The sequence below is a fragment of the Jaculus jaculus genome, chromosome 8 (assembly GCF_020740685.1).
Source record: "Jaculus jaculus isolate mJacJac1 chromosome 8, mJacJac1.mat.Y.cur, whole genome shotgun sequence".
NCBI classification, from domain to species: domain Eukaryota; kingdom Metazoa; phylum Chordata; class Mammalia; order Rodentia; family Dipodidae; genus Jaculus; species Jaculus jaculus.
In genome coordinates this window covers 112725548-112742442 of record NC_059109.1, presented here as the reverse complement: position 1 = coordinate 112742442, position 16895 = coordinate 112725548, and the positions used below count along the sequence as shown (strand labels likewise).

The following is a 16895-nucleotide window of genomic DNA, read 5'->3' as shown; positions in this document are numbered from 1 at the left end:
AAGCACGCTGGCCTGGAAAAGGTCAGCTCCCGAGGCAAAATGACTGATTGAAAACAACAGCAAGTATGAAAATTAATTGAGATATTTAATAGACAGTGCAAACCATAATTTCATCTGAATATAAATGTATGCACATGTTTCCAATGAGTTATCTATCAGTTATCACAAACAGCAACAAGGACCTTAGAGCTATGTTAGAAAACTGTATAGCTGGAATTTAATTCTAACAATCTCACTTGCTCTCAAGAGAACACATCCATTTCAAATCAGTGTCACAAACTCCAAAAGACCAGGGAGGCGAGAATAAGGAGGGCCAGGGTGGTAAACACAAGGGCCAGAACACGTGACAGACAGAAACACAGCTCTTGAGAAAACAAAAACCAGATGTGTTATTACAGCTAAGGACAAGGAAAAGCCTATGGCTTTTAAAAAACGATTTTTCTGCCAGTACCATACAAGTCTTACAAAGAGATGTGCGACAAGTCAACTGACTTAAAGGACAAAGGCTACGTTTTCCGATCATTTCAACTGCACACGGTCAACCCCTTCCATTGAGGATTTAGCAGTAGAGTTAGCGTAGTCCAGAAGCTCAATGTTGGATTTGCAAATACAGTTTATTTTACAGAAATTCAACATTATAAACAGCAGGCACCTCCCACCCGTCCGCCCCCCTCCCCCCGCCCGCCCCACTGGGCGCAGACCATGCTATGCGAGAGTGAGCAGTGATGCGGCCTACTGCTTTGAAGTGAGAGTCGAGCGATGGAGGCTGCCTGCACCGCCTTCTGCCTGCCCTGCGCACACACGCACGCACGCGCCTGCCCGCCACACAGGCCACAGAGTCTGTCTGGACCCAGCCTGTGCTGGACCAGTTACATAGATCCGGCCCAGTTCTCCAATTCCTTCATGTCGTCATCTTCCTCTTCCTTCTTCTTGGCTGTAGAGACAGAAAGGGCAATCTTGGAGAGCTGGCTGTGGTGCCCAACAGCCAGCCTCACCTCTGGTCATCGGATATATTGGAAGCAAGGCATCTCTTCCACAGCACCCCCTCCCCTGCCAGCCACATCAGGAAGGATTATCTACAGCAAGGGTCACTCAGTCCTAAGAACCTCACAAGAGATTCAATCCTTGCCACGCCAACTCCCCTTCAAGTTGCATCACTGGCATCTCCAGGCCCCAGGTGGCATGCTGTGCAGCCCACAGCTCCTCGGGGCAGCTGACTACCTAGGAGCTTCTCTTGTTTATGGGAAGGAGGAGGGGGCCACAATATGGTCACACACTACTCCTTGGGCTCTTGTCTCCATGCCAGATCAACTGCTTTGCCTTTTCTAGAGGGTCTGGTGGAATACTTCTCTGAAGGGTACATACCACAGGAAGGGAAGGAGGAAGCAACAAGGAAAAGAAAATGAGAGTCTTATAGAACTAAGTCTCTAAAAAGCCCCAAACAGTATCCTTCTTCCTTGAGAGTCTCAGTTTTATAGGTATGCACAGTACGGGACAGTAGATGGGACAAGAGCTGTCCTGGACTGAAAGTTTTACACTTTTTTATACAGACAGGAATTCTCTGTTTGATAGCAGGAAAAGTCATTCTAGGAAAAAAACTCTGAAGTGGAGCAGATTCCCACCTCCATGGGGGACACATGTAGAAATGTCTGGAAATATGTTAGTTAACACTACTCAGTGTGAGGTGGCTGCTATTGGCATCTAGTGTAGAGAAGCTGGGGATGCTGTTAAGACCCCACAGACAGACGTCTATCCCGACCACTAACCCCAGAATTATCTGACCATGTCAACAGTGCTGAGATTAAGAAATCCTGTTTTTTTTTAAAATATTTTTTGTTCATTTTTATTTATTTATTTGAGAGTGACAGAGACAGAAAAGAGGCAGATACAGAGAAAGAGAGAGAGAGAATGGGTGCGCCAGGGCTTCCAGCCACTGCAAACGAACTCTAGACACATGCGCCCCCTTGTGCATCTGGCTAACGTGGGTCCTGGAGAATCGAGCCTCGAACCAGGGTCCTTAGGCTTCAAAGGCAAGCACTTAACCACTAAGCCATCTCTCCCACCCAAGAAATCCTGTTTTAAACCGGACATGGTGGTGCACGCCTTTAATCCTAGCACTTGGGAGGCAGAGGCAGGAGGACTGCCTTGAGTTCAAGGTCACCCTGAGACTATGCAGTGAATTCCAAGTCAGCCTGAGCTACAGTGAGACCTTGCCTTGAAAAAACGAAGAAAGAAAGAAAAATTCTGTTCTAGAGAAAACCAGGGAAGGGCAGGTTAACTACAATTCTGGTCATCACAACACACTCTTACCTAAAGTCAACTGCCCATAACATCATCATGCCCACAGCGCCAGGACTTTGTAGGAAGTACTCACTGGGTTTGGATGGAAGGGATATAGAGGGAACATTTGGTAGAGGGACTGTTTCGGGTCCACTGATCTCCAGCAAATTCTTGTCTAGCTCCTCCTGTTCTAGTTCTTCTAATTCCGCCATGAGTTCATCCTGTAACAGCAAACAGAGAGAAACCGTCCTTGGGACTCCCATGCTTCCAACCTGATCCACAGTGAGCACCTTCTGAGGCAGTCAGAGGAGAAGCAAACTCCAGGTGTCTGGGGTCCTGTGCTCTGAGCACCTTTTGAGGAGGGGATACTGGTGAATGAACCTAGGACCAGAGGCTAGGGAGATGTCTTAGCACTTAAAGGGGCTTAAACCCCAGACCTTACACATACTAAACAAGCACTGCCACCAAAATATATTCCCAGCCTCCTTTAACCTTTTTGGTTTTACCTAAAAATGTGTGTGTGTTACGTGTGCATGTGTGCATGGAGGTGCATATGTCCATGAAAGCCAGAGGGTGATGTCCGTGAAGCTTACTGACTTGGCTAGTAGCCAGCAAGCCCTCAAGATCCACCGTTTCTGCCTCTCCACATGCATGCCACCATGCCTGATGTTTATGTGGATGCTGGGGATCAGGTCCTCAGATTTGCAAGGCAAGTACTTTACCCACTGAGCCATCTCCCCAGACCACTTTCTACTTTTCCTAAATTCTTGCTAAGTTGTCCAGGCTGGCCTTAAGCTTGCAATTCTCCTGCCTCAGGCTCCCAAATAGCTGGGATGAGAGGTCTGTGCCACATGACCCAGCTTCATTCCTATGTATCGGAATTGGAAACCCTGGGCAAATGCCCAGAAATATCTGCTGAATTGATACTTGGCCTATCCAACCCCAGCCTAAAACCACAAAACCCCTGATGCCAGGGGGAAAGGGCAAGAGCTACAAGCTGACTTCTCACACAATGGGAGCCAGAGGCACAAAGAATGCAGCCCAGGGCCAGGGAGACAGCTTGGGTAAAAGCGCTTGCCCTGCAAACGAGTGCCTGAGTTCTGACTCCTAAGCTCCACAGAAGTGCCAGGTATGGCCATTACACTGCATGCTGCCGCTGCCTGGAGACAGACAAGCAGTTCTCCAGGACAAGTTGGCTAGCTAGACTGGCCAAACTGGTCACCTCTGGATTGAGTGAGAGACCCTGTCTCTAAAATAAGGGGGACAGCAACTGAGGATGACACCCAACAGTGCCCTTTGGCCTCCTTACTTATACATACATGTGTACAAACACATGTGCCCACATGCACAGAAACACTCATACACACACTACTCACACATTAAACATTCCATTCAGTACAGAGGTGGCCTTTGGGAGACCCAAATCTAAGCACTTCTACTAGGACCTGTCAGTGTCTTAAAAATGGAAGTGATCCAAGGCCTCAACCCTGTTATAACAGCAAATGGTAGGTGACAATGGAACAAGAGAACCTGAGAGATCAGAAGTATGAATGTTCCTTCCTTGGCTTTCCCTCCTGTCAAAGCTGACTGACTGAAGGCTAGCCTAGTAAACACCTCAGCTCTGAAGCCAGTATCCATCAAGGAAAGGCCCAGGGACACTGCTTATTGAAACAAATTATTGACCAAAAGCCCATTAATGAAGGTTCCTTTACTGCATAAGCCCCAACAGTAAAATTCCACCCATTGAATTCCAAGAGGAGCAGGCACACCATGCCCTGTCCATATCCAAGTCTGACAGTTAAGACTTTGTGATTTCCACATGCCCACTTAAGAATCTTCAGTGACATATCAAGGGACAGCTTGGGTGACATCTGTGTGGCTCATGTGATCTGTATAAAGCCACTTACCTCATCGAACTCTTCTCCAAAGCCTACAGGTTTGGAAATGGCTGTGGAAATCTCCTCTGCAAGTTCTTGCTGGTCAGCAATGTCCTGCATTAACTCATCAACTTTATCGATGTCCCTTGAAATGAAATGAAGAGACTGTCATTTGATGGGTCTGTGAAGGGGGGTCTGTGAAGCTGGAGCAGAAACCCAGTTCCATTCAATCTGTATCCTAGCCCCACCCCTAGAGTTAGTAACACCCCTTTGAGGAATTTCTTGTCATTACTGCCTTCATCCTCCCCTTTAAAATTGAGAATCACAGAATCAAGCAGATGGAAGTGTCCTTAGATATTTCTTTGTCTAACACCTAAGGAAATAAGGTTTAGCAGCTAGGTGGCTAGTCAAGTTCCAATATGGAAATGAGTAAACACAGCAGATGAAACCACAGGGCTTTAATTCCTGGGCAAAGAGCCCCAAAGCAACTGTGCATAGAAGATAAAATCACAAACCACAAAATACCGTGGTCATGGGTCTGGCAAGATGGCTCAGGTTAAAGGTGCTTGTTTGCAAAGCCTAATGGTCCAGGCTTAATTACCCAGGACCCATGTAAAGCCAGATGCACAAAGTGGCATATGCTTTTTTAAAAATTTATTTGAGAGAGCAACAGAGAGAGAAAGAGGGGAAGACAGAGAGAGGGAGGGAGAGAATGGGCATGCCAGGGCCTCCAGTCACTGCAAACAAACTCCAGACACATGCACCACCTTGTGCATCTGGCTTACATGGGTCCTGGGGAATTGAGCCTTGAACCAAGGTCCTTAGGCTTCACAGGCAAATGCTTAACCACTAAGCCATCTCTCCAGCCCCTCAATAAAATATTTTTTAAGCTAGGTATGGTGGCGCATGCCTTTAGTCCCAACACTTGGGAGGCAGGGGTAGGAGGATCACTGTGAATTCAAGGCCACCCTGAGACTACCGAGTGAATTCCAGGTCAGCTTGGACTAGAGTGAAACCCTACTTCGAAAAGCCAAAAACCAACAACAACAAAATTAAAATATAGCAGTTAATCCAGGCATGGTGGTGCACACCTTTACTCCCAGCACTCGGGAGGCAGAGGTAGAATACCATGAGTTCAAGGTCAGCCTGGGCTACAGTGAGACCCTACCTCAAAAAAAAAAAAAATTAAAAAAAGAATATACCAATCACCTGGGAGGCCCTTTCCATACACTTTAGCCCCTCTTCTAGCTCCCAAAGGAAAGGCAGATACACAGCTTCTTTAAAATCAACACAGTTGTTCAGTATGACCTAAACACACACTTCAAAGCATGCATACTGTTTACTATTCTGTGTGTGGTGGCTTGAGTTAGCTGTCCCCTATAAACTCATGGGTTCTGAATGCTTGGTCCACAGCTCGTGACAATTGGGGAGGTGCAGCCTTGCCAGAGAAGGTATGTTGCTGGGGGCAGGCTTTGGGGTGCTCTAGCCAGCTCCCCCTTGGCAGAGCTCGGCTCACTCTCTTGCTGCTGCTTTCCACCTGCTGTGGCAGAGGGGACGTTCAGCCTCTGCTCGTGTCGTGCTCTTCCCTGCCACCATGACGCTTCTTCCCCTTGCGACAGTAAGCCCAAAATGCCCTTCCTCCCAGCGGCTGCAGCACTGCGCTGGTTGTCTGGGAGAACGCAGAAATGAAAATGGCATGCCTTTACCCAAGCTAAAAGCCAGAGAACATCAGCCTTCAGACAGCATCTTACTTGTGTGAAGACAACTTCATTGGCTTAGCAGTTAAAGTGCTCGCCTGCGCAGCCCAGGGACCCAGATTCAATCCCCAGTACCCACGCAAGCCAGATGCACAAGGTGGCACATTCTTCTGGACTTCGTTTGCAGTGGCTGGAGGTCCTAGCTCTCCCATCCATTCTATCTCTATCTGCCTCTTCCTCTCTCTCCCAAATAAATAAATAAATAATTTTAAAAAGCTTGTGGTTTATACAGATTTCAAATATTCTATTTGGAGCTGGAAAGATAGCTTAGTAGTTAAGGTGTTTGCCTGTAAAGCCTAAGGACCCAAGTCCAATTCCCTAGTACCCACATAAGCCAGATGTGCAAGGTGGCACATGTGTCTAGAGTTCATTTGTAGTGGCTGGAGGCCCTGGCATACCCATTCTCTCCCTTTCCCTCTCTCTCTCTCTCTCCAGTGTGTGTGTGTGTGTGTGTGTGTGTGTGTGTGTGTGTGTGTGTGTGTGTGTATATATATATATATATATATATATAATAAAAATTCTATTTGTAGCACAAAAGCAGCTACAGAAAATATATAATAACATGCATGTTTTTATAAAAATGTATTCACAAAAACAGACGTAAAGTCCACACACTGCTCTTTGCCAACCTGTACTAGAGTACAACTCAGCAGTCAAAGAAAAGCAACAAGTATGCCCGCACCTCTTAACGTAGCTGCAACGTTGAAGAGCTGGACAAATGCATAACTATGCTCAGGGGAAGGTCCTTGTTTGGACCTGGTTACATCCTTGGCCTTTGATAGGAACAAGCTCGGGCATCTAATTCTTTTCTTTTTTTAAAAGTCATTTTATTTATTTATTTGAGAGCAACAGGCAGAGAAAGAGGCGGAGAGAGAGAATGGGAACACCAGGGCCTCCATCCACTGCAAATGAACTTCAGATGCATGTGCCACCTTGTGCATCTGGCTTATGTGCGACCTGGAGAGTCAAACCAAGTTCCTTTGGCTTTACAGGCAAGTGCCTTAATCACTAAGGCATCTCTCCAGTGGGGCAATGAAGGTGGAACTGCTGAGGACATGAGCATTGTCAAGATGATGATAGCTACAGCCCAGAAGCAAGGGAGGCGGCAGAAACTTCCATCGAAGAACAGAAAGGTCCAAAGACCTCTGATGAACTAACGGTGCATGCCAGGGCTCTACCAGCACCAGGAAAGTCATGAGCACTGATTCCAAGTCCAGTCCTGTCCATGTTCATTTAACCCAGGGCAGGTGGCCTTCCCTTTTGGGGACACAGATTTCTCTACCTTGATAAACGGAATCTTGGCTGGGAAGACTAGGACTTCCCAGTGGCTAACTATGCCTTTCACGTAACTCAGCGCACACACGCAGCTTTTCACTCCATGAGCGCTGTGTGGAAACAGCGGCAGGCTAGAGTCCATTTTAGGTATTCCAAAAAGAGAAAGCACATTATAATCAAGTCAGGTGACTAACTGATAGGTCCAGGAATCCTCCCCAAGGCCACGGCTTGAACAATATCCTATCACTCAGATGGCCCACTTCCAACGATGACACATACATGTTGTCGTGGGCAGCCTTCATGGCCTTGGCTGCATAGCCCATGTTCTTGAGCACCTCCGTGTTGGTGTTGGCATTCTCCAGGGCTTCCCGCTGGAACTCAATGGTTGACAGGGTACCATCAATCTGTGCCAGCTGCTTCTCATACCTCTTCTTGCGCTTCAGTGCTTGGAGGGCAGCTGAGGGGAGAAAAGACGGTGTGAGAGAGTCCGGACACAGGGCGATGTCCCAGAAGGCACTGGGAGCTGCAGTTGCTGTCTCCACTACAACAGCACATTCAATTTACCAAGAAAACACACAAAATTCACATAACCCACAATATGGCCTGGGAACAAGCACACAAACAAAAGTTCATGTTCTCGGGTAACGTCACCCCCTGCCGAGCAAAGCACAGGCAGGCACCCAGAGAACAGAATGCACTCTGGGGCCAAAGCGCAACTCTGTCACAGATGAGCTACTGAACCCCGCACAGTTCATCATGAGGAGTAAATATACTAGCAGGCAGAAACACCAGAACATTAAGCAAAGTAGACCCCCCCAAAATCCCAAGCAACTCTAATTATTATAAAGCATCATCAGAGTACCATTTCATGCCAATTAAATTACAAAAATAATAAATGACTGTAGCAAATAGCAGATCTGTCTGGATTAAAATGCTAAACTGTTATGATTCTGGGAACTAATATGGCAACAAACAGTAACAACATAAAAATGCTTCTGTCTCTTGGAGCCAGAAATGTCTGTCTGGAAATTTATTCAACAAAACCAGAAAGCCCTATGCCTAAAGACAGCTAGGATCATATTCTCTACCACAGAAAACGCATAAATTACACAAAAGAGGGAACTCCTGCCATGGACTGATCTGGAGTCTGACCACTTGGATATATAGACAGCATTTTGTTCTAACATCCAATCAGGGCAAACAATTTGACCAACGTAAATTTGTTGCAAAAACACAGGAATTTTCCAGTCTCAGTGCCCCTCTTTACACTAAACATCTTGGATGAGCGTAAAACTAGGAAAGCTGCCCAGCTGAGCTGAACAGGGCTGGTTGAGGAAGTAGTGAAATCTCCAGCTCAGTGCCTGGCAGGGACTGCTGACCATTTTGTTTGTTTTGCTTTAATTTTATTTATTAATTTGTGAGGAGAGAAAAAGACGCCAGTGCTTCTTGCCACTGCAACCAAACTCTAGACTCAAGCACCACTTTGTGGATATGGCTTGTAATTACATGGGTACTAGGAACTGAACCTGGGCAGGTGGGCTTTGTAAGAAAGCACCTTTAACCACTGAGCCATCTACCCACCCAGCCCATTTTTAAAAAACTTTCATCTAACTTACGTATTTCTCAGGTAGCTGAGAGCTCCAAAGGGAAACGGCACACGCTGAGAAATCCTGAAATATAGTTCACTGGTACAATCAGCCTGCACACTGCCATGGTCGGCGTCTGGACCACAAGAATACAGTCAACACAGTGGTCACACAGAGCGCCCGATGGAGCCCACACTCACAAGCATGGCCACTGCGGCGGAGCATGGCATAGGGTAAAGTGAAGGCTTAGAGGAACAAGTTCGTGACACTCTTCCTGAACACTCACTCAAAGTAAAACTTTCCCCATCCCTGACACTTTATTTTTCTGAGTGGGGGAGGGGATTAGGGTCTCACACCCATAGTTCAGGCTGGCCTAGAACTCAATATGTAACCCAGACTGCTCTCAAACTAATGTTAATTCTCCTGCAGGCATGAGCTCCAACCAGATTTCGGGGTTTTGTTTTGTTTTTTTTTACGGGGGGAGGGGTTGTTGCTATTTTTGTTTTTTTCAAGGTAGGGTTTCACTCTGGTCCAAGCTGACCTAGAATTCACTATGTAGCCTCAGGGTGGCCTCGAACTCACAGCAATCTGCCTCCCAAATGCTGGGATTAAAGGTGTGCACCACCATACCTGGCTCCAACCAGGTTTCTGGCAGATTTGTAGTAAAAGTCTAAAGGGTCCAAGCTCAGTGTTTACAGAAATACATGCTGGCTCGCAATGTCTTATTGACTTGTCCAAATTCTGGACGGTGGGATTAAAAAAAACAAACTGCTGGGCTAATGAGGAGTTGTTCATCTAAGCCAAATATAATGAGACATCCAAAGAAAGCCCTTTTTTGCCGAAGAACTCAGTATCATTTGAAAACACAATGGCTTTAATAACTAAAATCTAATCCACCAACAGAAGTTTAAGAGGTTGCTTTTAGATGGGGAAAAAATAGTGCTTAGAATCTCCATTTTTAATTATGCCTTTGCTGGTTCCAAGAGAGTAATTACAGCAGCAATTACAGAATCTAATAACCAGCTTTATTGGCTCGGAAAGCTGAAGCAAAAACAACTGCAACCATGTTGAAATAAACATTGGTCTCCAGATAGTTGGTTCATTAGACCCTCCAGCAGCTACTCAGAAGAAAGGCAGAGAAGAGAGACTGCAGAGAGCACTGGGAACTTCTGTAGGCATCTACCTGGTACCGACAACAGAAGCTATCTTCAGAGACTGGTCACTCAGCACAACTAGGCAGGACACTCCTTTCTCCTAGACCAAGTCAACAGGATTCTCCTTGAAGAGGTGCTGAGGAAGGCAAGCTGGTCTGCTGCCATCTCCTCACGTTCAGTACGGAGGCAAACAATCCAACATATCTTAACAGATGCTAACAAGGCATGTCTGCACGCTCCATATTGGTGCAAGTGCTGCAGCTGGAAGGGAGGAAGAACCCAGAAACCTTCCTTTGGTAAGTACAGTCCTTTCAAAGACCATCTACAACTGAAGATTCCCAGGAGAAGGCACAAGAGCGGGAGACAAGGGCTGGAGAGATAGCTTAATGGTTAAGGTGTTTGCCTATGAAGCCAAAAGACCCAGGTTCAATTTCCCAGGACCCACATAACCCACATGTGCCCATGTACCTGAAGTTTGTTTGCAGTAGCTGAAAGCCCGGGACTGCCCATCCTCTCTCTGTCTCTCTCCTCTCCCTCTCTGCTTGCAAATAAACTAAATAAAAATAAATAAATAAAAAAGACTGGGAAACAAGCAGCGAGTGCTACCTTCCTGCCCAGCACAAACTATACAACAAATACCGACACACTCCAGGACACTTCCCTAGGCCTCCGACCTAAGAGACACTCTGAAGAACCCTCCATGGTATGCACAGGCCCAGTAGAGCTAGCAATAAGCCAAAGACAGCTGAGGAGGCCCCACTTTGCCTGTCTCCCCGGCACCAGTCCAAATGACTCTTAGAAATACTGGAATCCCACCGCCTGCATTGGATAGCTGAGAAAAATGATTCCAGATGCTGCAGGACAAACAAGGAAGACTCCCGACGAGAGCCCCAGGTTCTAGCCCAGGGTGCCCTCCATCACCGTAACTCCGTTACCTCTACAACTGCTGGGAAGAACTGACCAAAAAGAGCATGACTAATGCTCTGGCCCATTTCTCAGTTCTGCCTGTGTAGTGTGAATGTGAAATATCCCACAGACTTGTGTGTTTGAATAGATACTCCAAGGCTGGTGGTGCTGTTCAGGAAGGCTGTGGAGCCTTTGAGAGGTGAAGCCCTGCTGAAGAAAGAGTGTCACTGGGGCAGGCAGGCAGGCCTTGGGACCGTATAGTCCAGCCTCACTTCTCCGCTACTGGGACAACGGGGCTGTCAGCTCTTGCCATGCTTTCTTTCCCCATCATGACAGAAACTTCCCTAGAAAAGTATAAGCTGAAATAAACCCTTTGCCTTCCATAAGCTATTTCTGGCCTGGTATTTTGTTCCAGCAACAAAAAAGTAACTGTTACAATGCCCTTTGCAAACCTTGTGCAAAAAGCTGGAGTTTCAGAAGGCATCATGGTGCTGGGAAGAAGGGATAGAGGAGGGCTCAGGACTGTAGTATCTCTATCACATTGCAGAAGAGGCTGAAAGAATGTAAGAGCCAAAGGAAGGGTAGGACTCCTTACAACATGCTCCTCCAGACACAAAATGGCCTGGATATCTATGACCTCACCGTGCCTGACACTACCTACACAAGACCCTCATAATAGGAGGAAAAGATGATGACATCAAAATAAAAGAGAGACTGATTGGGAGGGGGAGGGGATATGATGGAGAATGGAGTTTCAAAGGGCAAAGTGGGGGGAGGGAGGGCATTATCATGGGATATTGTTTATAATCATGGAAGTTGTTAATAAAAAATAAATAATTTTTTTAAAAAAGCTCAAGTTGGTTTAATTACAGCACTAGAGAGGCAGAGAGAGGTAGGAGGATCACTGGCAGTTTGAACCTGGAACTAGAGTGAACTTAGGTCAGCCTGGGCTAGAGTGAGACCCTATCTAAAAAAAACAAAAACAAAAACAGAAAACAGGGGCTGAAGAGATGGCTTAGTGGTTTAAGATACTTGCCTGTGAAGCCTAAGGACCCAAGTTCAATTCCCCAGTACCCACATAAGCCAGGTGCACAAGGTGATGCATGCATCTGGAGTTTGTTTCCCGTGGCTACAGGCCCTGGCGTGCCCATTCTCTGTCTGCCTCTCTCTCTTTCTCTCAAAAAAATACATAAAAATATTTTTAAAATAAAACAAATTAGCTGGGTGTGGTGGTACACACCTTTAATCTCAGCACTTAGGAGGCAGAGGTAGAAAGATCTCTCAGAGTTCGAGGCCACCCTGAGACTACATAGTGAATTCCAGGACAGCCTGAGCTAGTGTGAGACCCTACCTCAAAAAACCAACACAATAAAAAATAAACCAATTATAAGAACTGGGGCTGGAGAGATAGCTTAGTAGTTAAGGTGCTTGCCTGCAAAGCCAAAGAACCTCAGTTAGATTCCCCAGGACCCACATAAGCCAGATACATAGGTGGCACATGCATTTGGAGCTTGTTTGCAGGGGTTGGAAGCCCTGGCATGCCCATTCTCTCTCACTCTCACTATGTGTCTGTCTCTTTCTCCCTCATGCTTTCTCAAATAAATAAAAATAAAAACATCAAAAACAAAACAAAAAAAAAAGGCTGGCCTAAATTCAGCACTTGGGAAGCAGAAGTAGGAGGAATTATGTGAATTCAAGGCCAGCCTGGGCTGCAGCCTGAGTTCCAGGTTACACTAAGCTACAGAGTAAATCCCTGTCTCAACAAAACAAAGCCCAACAATAACAAAAGAGGTACTGGGTAAGGGCACTTTCCCCAGGTGGGTGCTGCTGGCCCTGCCTGCCATTCACAAGACAGGGACAGGGTAAGCTTCTCTCACATCTTTCCCCTGTAAGGAGAACAGCAGGGGCCCTCGTGGCTCACAGAAGGTTCTCAGAAATCAAAATGAACCTTTGAGGCCCGGACAATGCTGTTTATGTTGGCTCTACACATTACCCCAGGCTCACCTGCAGGACAGCTGGTCTTAACCAGCAACAGCTTCGGAATGCTGTCCCTGACATTGCTGTATTTATCCATGCAGCTGGGGTGTTCAGGCCTGAGGCACAGACACATTTTCCCAAGCGGCCTCATTCCGTGATGTATCTCTCTGTTCCCCTAATTTGCTCTCCATGGCCTGGAGCTAATGCATCATCTCATTTAGAGATGGTAAAATAAATACTTGTGTATGACCAGAAAACTGGAGTCTGAAACCCTGCTGACTTCATCAGCAAATACACAGGGAGTACAGTACTACTGCCAGGGAAGATTCCGGAGGGGGGGAACCTTATCTGTTTAACAGGGACAAAGATGAAAGAAATAAATCTCACAATTAAGAACCTAACGGAACATTAAACTGTTTCAGCTGTATTTAAATGCACAAGTGTGTTCTGCATGATGCTTGATCAAATACCTGCAAGCTTAATCTACCTTAGGAAAATACTGGGTCACATTACAATGATAGTTTAAGGAGTCCAGGTGTCCATCTTCAAGGTCCATCTCCACCATCATCAATTGAAGCCAGTTATTTAGCCTCATTAATCCTTATATTAACAGTAGCAGCCATTTCAAAGAATTACTGTGCCGGGTGTGGTGGTGAACACCTTTAATCCCAGCACTCAGGAGGCAGAGGTAGGAGGAATGCCACGAATTTGAGGTTACCCTGAGAATATATAGCGAATTCCAAGTTAGCCTGAGCTAGAGTTAAACCCTACCTGGGTGGGGGGAAGATACTCAGTGTAGAGGATTTGAGAGGGAGGAAGGGGAGGGTGGTGAGAGGGGATCATCATCATTACATTGTCTATATTTATGGAAACTGTCAATAAAATTTTTAAAATGTGACATAACCAGGTGTGGTGACACATGTCTACAATCCCAGCACTCAGGAGGCTGAGGCTGAGGCAGAGGCTCTTGAATTAGAGGCAAGCACAGACTACATAGTGAGACCCTATGTGGGGGGACTCATAAGAACAAACATGTTGCTGGGCGTGGTGGCGCAAGCCTTTAATCCCAGCACTTGGGAGGCAAAGGTAGAAGGATTGCCATGAGTTCAAGGCCACCCTGAGACTACAGAGTGAAGTCCAGAACAGCCTGAGCTAGAGTGAGATCCCACCTCGAAAAACTAAAAAGAAAATAAGAAAAAAAACAAACAAACAAACATGTTTTAATATATAAATTTAAATTTTTGTATTTCACCCCCCCCCCAAAATCCAGATTTGGATTCCTTTGCTAATGCAGAAGCAGGGTCTGTGGCAACACTGAGCCCTCTGCAGCCCACAACAACCCACCGCAGCTGAATGACAGCCATTCCTTTCGCTGGGTGATCTACTTATTTCAGGGTGGTTTTTTGTTTGCTTGTTTGTTTTGCTTTGTTTGAGACACGGTCTAACGATGTTGCCCAGGATGACTGAATTCACAATCCCCCTCGCTTGACCTCCGAAGTGCTAGGCGTACGGGCTCACCATCCTGCTCCACTCTTTAGCAGGGGTAAATACTTCCAGCCCACCACAGAGCCCACCACTGCGCACCTGCTCCCTAGACAGTTAAGCTTAGGTCTGGAGGAGACTGCTATGGTTTTCAGCAGAATCCCTGACCTGAAGGCAGTTTAGGTGATACCCAATTGACAGCTAAGCAACTGAAGTCATAAACACTCAACCGCTTGATTGTGGTCATACAGTTGCGAGTAAGAGACAGGAAGAATCCAAGCCAGGGTCCTGAATGGAGAGCACTCCCTCCACTACTCCAAGAGACTTGTGTCCACACAGCACCTCTAACACACACCCCCTGCGGTTCTGCATATGGTTTCTAGATCCAGCTGTGCCATGACCAAGTTATGTCACTAAGAAAGACCCTTCACTGCTTAGTCCTCACACTCCCCAAAGACATGGGAGCCTTCTTCCAACTGAAACAATATAGAAACCCACAGAGTTCTGAAATTTCCTGCAACAGATTAAAACACAAAAAATGAATTTAAGGGTGCTCGCTTCGGCAGCACATATACTAAAATTGGAATGATACAGAGAAGATTAGCATGGCTCCTGTGCAAGGATGACACACAAATTCATGAAGCGTTCCATATTTTTTGGGTACTGGAGAATTGGACCTGGGTCATTAGGCTTTGCAGGCAATGCTTTAACCACTAAGCCATCTCTCCATCCCCTTTGTACTTATACATAGGAATCTTGTGATGCTCTGTTGTAATAAATTATTTCTGGAGTAAAAATACCAAATAAAGAAATGACACACACACACAAAAAAAAAAATGAATTTAAGGGCTGGAGTGATAGCTTATTGGTTAAGGCACTTGCTCGTGAAGCCTACGGACCCAGGTATGATTCCCCTGTACCCACGTAAACCAGATGCACATGTACCTCAAACTCATACTCCTCCTGCCTCTACCTCCTGAGTGCCAACATCCTAGGTGTGTGCCACACTCAGCCCTATCAGCAACCCAAAATGGACAAATTCTTTGAACAATCCAAATCCATGCTGTACTTTATTAAGAATTACATCTTTGGGGGCTGGAGAGATGGCTTAGCGGTTAAGTGCTTGCCTGTGAAGCCTAAGGACCCACGTTAGCCAGATGCACAAGAGGGCTCAGGCGTCTGGAGTTTGTTTGCAGTTGGCTAGAAGCCCTGGCGCGCCCGTTCTCTCCCCCCCCTCACTTTTTCTGTCGCTCTCAAATAAATAAACAACAACAAAAATTTTTTTTTAAAAGAATTACATCTTTGGGCTGGAGAGAGAGATGGCTTAGTAGCTAAGGCACTTAACTATGGAACTTAAGGAGTCAAGTCTGAAGCCCCAGAACCCATGTGTGCCAGATGCACATGGTGGCACATGTGTCTGGAGTTCATTTGCAGTGACTAGAGGCCCCGATGCCCCCATTCTCTCTTTCTCTCTCTCTCTCTAGTAAATAAATAAAATTCAAAAAGAAAAAAGTACCAAGGCTGGAGAGATGGCTTAGTGGTTAACTCACTTGTCTACAAAGCCAAAGGACCAAGGTTCGATTCTCCAGGACACACTTAAGCCAGCTGCACAAGGTGGTGCATGTGTCTGGAGTTTGTCTGCAACAGCTGGAGACCAGGGTGTGCCCATTCTCTCTCTATCTGACTCTTTCTCCCTTTCTTTCAAATAAATAAAGTTTAAACCAGGCATGGGGGCACACACCTTTAATCCCAGCACTGGGGAGGCAGAGGTAGGAGGATCACTGAGTTTGAGGCCACCCTGAGACTACATAGTAAATTCCAGGTCAGCCTGAGCTAGAGTGAAACTCTACCTCAAAAAATTTTTTTAAAAAAGATATTTTTGAATGTATATTTATGTAGTAAGTATGTATGTGTGTAGGTGCATGTGTGTGTGCCTATGGAGGCCACAGGTTGACATTGGGTATCTTTTTATATTTCTTTCTTCAGACAATGTCTCTCATGTAACCTTAAGAGGCTGGCCTTAAGCTCACTATGTGGTTAAGGATGACCTTGAACTCCTGATTCTCCTCCCTCTACCTCCTATGAGCTGTTATTACACACATTCACCTCTATGCTTCACTGTACACAGTGCTAAACTCGAACCTAGGGCTTTATGCATGCTAAGGAAATACTCTACCAACTGAATCACTTATCCAATCCCCTCACCTTATTTTTTGAGACAGGCTCTGTTACTGAACCTGAAGTTCACTGACTCAGCTAGACTAGCTAGCCTCAGGGATTCTCCTGTCTCCACCTCCCAACACAAGGCTTACAGGCATGTTGTCTAGCTTTTCCATGGGTGCTCTATCTGAACTCAGGACCTCATGCTTGCATGGCAAGTCCTTTAAAGACTGAGTCATCTTCCCAGCCTAAGAATTATATCTTGCTTGTGACATTTATTTTTCTAGGGGCCTTGAGTCAAAAATGGTTTAACCTCAAGGCTGAGGGAGCTCATAGGACAGAAGAAATGGATACTGTGATGTGATGAGAGGGGTAAGCTCAGGGCATTTTAAGAGGGGAACCTAGCTTTTGCGTTCTACATACTTGAGCTAAGAGTATGCT

The 16895-nt window shown here is 46.1% G+C and overlaps 1 protein-coding gene and 1 non-coding gene across 2 annotated transcripts in view; one reads left to right on the top strand and one right to left on the bottom strand.

Annotated features, from left to right (window-relative positions):
• Positions 1-681: 681 nt before the first annotated feature.
• The window catches only part of Chmp4b (charged multivesicular body protein 4B), a 52410-nt gene continuing 36196 nt past the window's right edge, over positions 682-16895 (bottom strand). Inside the window, exons 2-5 of the mRNA XM_004668095.2 lie at positions 7469-7646; positions 4188-4302; positions 2375-2501; positions 682-934 (exon numbers count right to left, since the gene is read on the bottom strand). Of these exons, the coding sequence (XP_004668152.2) occupies positions 870-934; positions 2375-2501; positions 4188-4302; positions 7469-7646 (485 nt within the window). The 3' untranslated portion in view covers positions 682-869. The remainder of the gene's footprint in view (positions 935-2374; positions 2502-4187; positions 4303-7468; positions 7647-16895) is intronic.
• On the top strand, positions 14845-14951 carry LOC123463057. The gene has a single exon (XR_006638669.1). It is a non-coding gene; the product is annotated as a U6 spliceosomal RNA (small nuclear RNA).